The 2,421-nt window shown below is 34.9% G+C and overlaps 1 protein-coding gene across 1 annotated transcript in view; it reads right to left on the reverse strand.

Moving 5' to 3' along the window:
- Window positions 1-818, reverse strand: part of LOC110027019 (probable LRR receptor-like serine/threonine-protein kinase At4g26540) — a 4,618-nt gene extending 3,800 nt beyond the window's left edge. Inside the window, exon 1 of the mRNA XM_020728277.1 lies at window positions 8-818. Coding sequence (XP_020583936.1) covers window positions 8-716 — 709 coding nt within the window. The 5' untranslated portion in view covers window positions 717-818. The remainder of the gene's footprint in view (window positions 1-7) is intronic.
- Between the last annotated feature and the right edge of the window lie 1,603 nt (window positions 819-2,421).

Genomic DNA, 2,421 nt, shown 5'->3' on the forward strand with positions numbered 1-2,421 from the left:
ATTCTCGTAAGCAATCCAATCGTCGGCGGTAGGTTGCCGGAAATACCAGTCTCGGCGAGGCCAATCATCACTAGATTGCTACAATTTCCAATCTCCGGCGGCAATGGGCCTCTGAGATTCTCGTTCCCCCCGGCACGGAAAACTTCAAGTTTTGTCAATTTCCCTATGCAGCTTGGAATCTCGCCGCTGAGATAATTGTCGAACAGAGTGAGATAAGTGAGCATGGAGAGATTGCCGAGATCGAGAGGGATAACTCCGACGAGAGAATTGGAATTTAGAGCTAAAGATTCAAGCTTTGCGAGCCTGCAGAGCTCGGCCGGAATTTCGCCGGATATTTGGTTCCTGCTAAGATCGAGCAAGCTTAGTTGTTGGAAATCACCGAAAGATTTTGGGATTTGGCCGGTGATATTTGTGCCTGAGATGACCAGAGTCTTGAGAGAATTAAGTGATTGGAAACTGGAAGGCAATTCGCCTTGGAGATTCAACGAATTGAGTTTGAGGCTTATGACTTGGGAGTTTGAGTTGCAGAGGACTCCATACCATTTGCAGGGATTGGAATCTGTTGACTTCCATGACCTGAGTTCTTCTGAGGAGAAGGTGAGGGTATTCCTCCATTGAAGCAGAGCAAGGCCTTGGTCGTCAATGGAGAGGCAGGAGAGGAAGAGAAGAGGGAGTGTGGTTACTGATAGAAGAGTAGTGTATATGGAAAAAGGCATCGGTGGATGTGAGATGGGGAAGATGAAGGAGGAGGAGGTGGAAATTTGTGTTGGGATTGTGGAGGGGGAAACCCCATGTTTTGTTTATAGAAGAGAAGAGAGATCTGGATCTGTGATGTTAATAATTGAGTTTTTGTTTTGTTTTATTTTGTTAATCATTGGCTGTGTTCTGTTTGATGTTTTGATTATGAAAGGATGCTGTCTTTTGCTGAATTTGTGGTTCTCTGTGCTCTGAAATTTAATATATATAATGGCCGCTTAAAAAGAAAAAAAAAAAACTCTTTTTTAATATGAACATCAGAAATTTTTCCATAATTAGTTGTTGATAGCATGCATTATTATCACAATGGATCTCTAGTGGAAACTTTTGGTTTAAATTTAGCTCATTAGGAAGGTCGAAAGAGCTGGAGCCACTTGATACTAGCATTTAAATAGTTATAAATAAATAGAAATGAAAAAAATGGATAGCCACTGCCATAAATTTGGCTTGGAGTTGCTAATCTGTCTTCAATTTCTCTTTAATTAAAAATAGATTCTTAACGTTTAGTGGGAAGTAGAGCTCTCAAAAAAGCACGTGGTTCGCGAACAATTCGTGTTCGGTTCATCAATTAGTTCGTATTCGATTCGTTTGATAAGTAAACGAGACGAACGTGAACAAATTTTTTTCGTTCGGTTAGTTAAACGAACCAAACACAAACACGAATAGTGATGCGTTCGTTCGTGTTCGAATCGTTATTGTTCGAAATATAAAATAATTTAAAATAATTATATATAAAAATTTTATGATATTTTAAAAAATTAAATTTTATAAATTATAATACATAATAAATTAATAATAATAATATATTAATATACTATATATTAATATAAGATATTATTTATATATATTAATATTAGGGATGTCAAACTTGCACATCGTTCGCAAACAGCTCGTGTTCGGCTTGTTCGTTCAGAAACGAACACGAATAGTGACTTCATGAACAATTTCGAACACGAACTTATTTCAGACAAACTAAATTTCAAACGAACTGAACACGAACACAAACTCTGTTCATTCGTGTTCAATTCGTTTACACCACTAGTGGGAAGATGTACTTCTTTTTTTATAAAAATTGGAAGAGATTTGAAAAATATATTTTTTTCTTCTGAAATTACTAAATTTTTTTTCTATTCAGCATATTAAAGTAACTAATTTTGACAGAACTCACAAAATTTACTTTAATCTGATGTTAATCATTTTTTACTCTGCCAATCATTAGTATTATTTGGCAGAATTGTATGGTCAAAGAATATTGCTGAGAGTGATACTGTGATTATCAGAAATGACGCACAAGCTGAACCAGTCCATAGACAGCAATGGGTTTCGTGTTCTTAAAATACTAACATTTTCTCTGTTAAAAATAGGGGTGTAAGCTCGCTCGTGTTCGGCTCGTTTATATTTCAAGCTCAAAAAGTGTGTTCGTGTTCGGCTCGTACGAGCTGTTCACGAACAAAGAGTCATTTGAACAACCCTAATCATGTAGTCATAAGACAATAAGGGTTTGAGCAAGATTTAAAAATTATTATTTATATTAAAACATCATTTGAATTTAATTTAATAATTTTTATTCTATTTTCTTAATCAATATTTTAATTGATTATAAATTTTTGTAGCCTTGTAGTCAATTAAATTTTTTTTAAAATACTACTTTATATATATATATAT

The sequence above is a fragment of the Phalaenopsis equestris genome, unplaced genomic scaffold (genome assembly GCF_001263595.1).
Source record: "Phalaenopsis equestris unplaced genomic scaffold, ASM126359v1 Scaffold000411, whole genome shotgun sequence".
In the NCBI taxonomy this organism is placed as follows: Eukaryota; Viridiplantae; Streptophyta; class Magnoliopsida; order Asparagales; family Orchidaceae; genus Phalaenopsis; species Phalaenopsis equestris.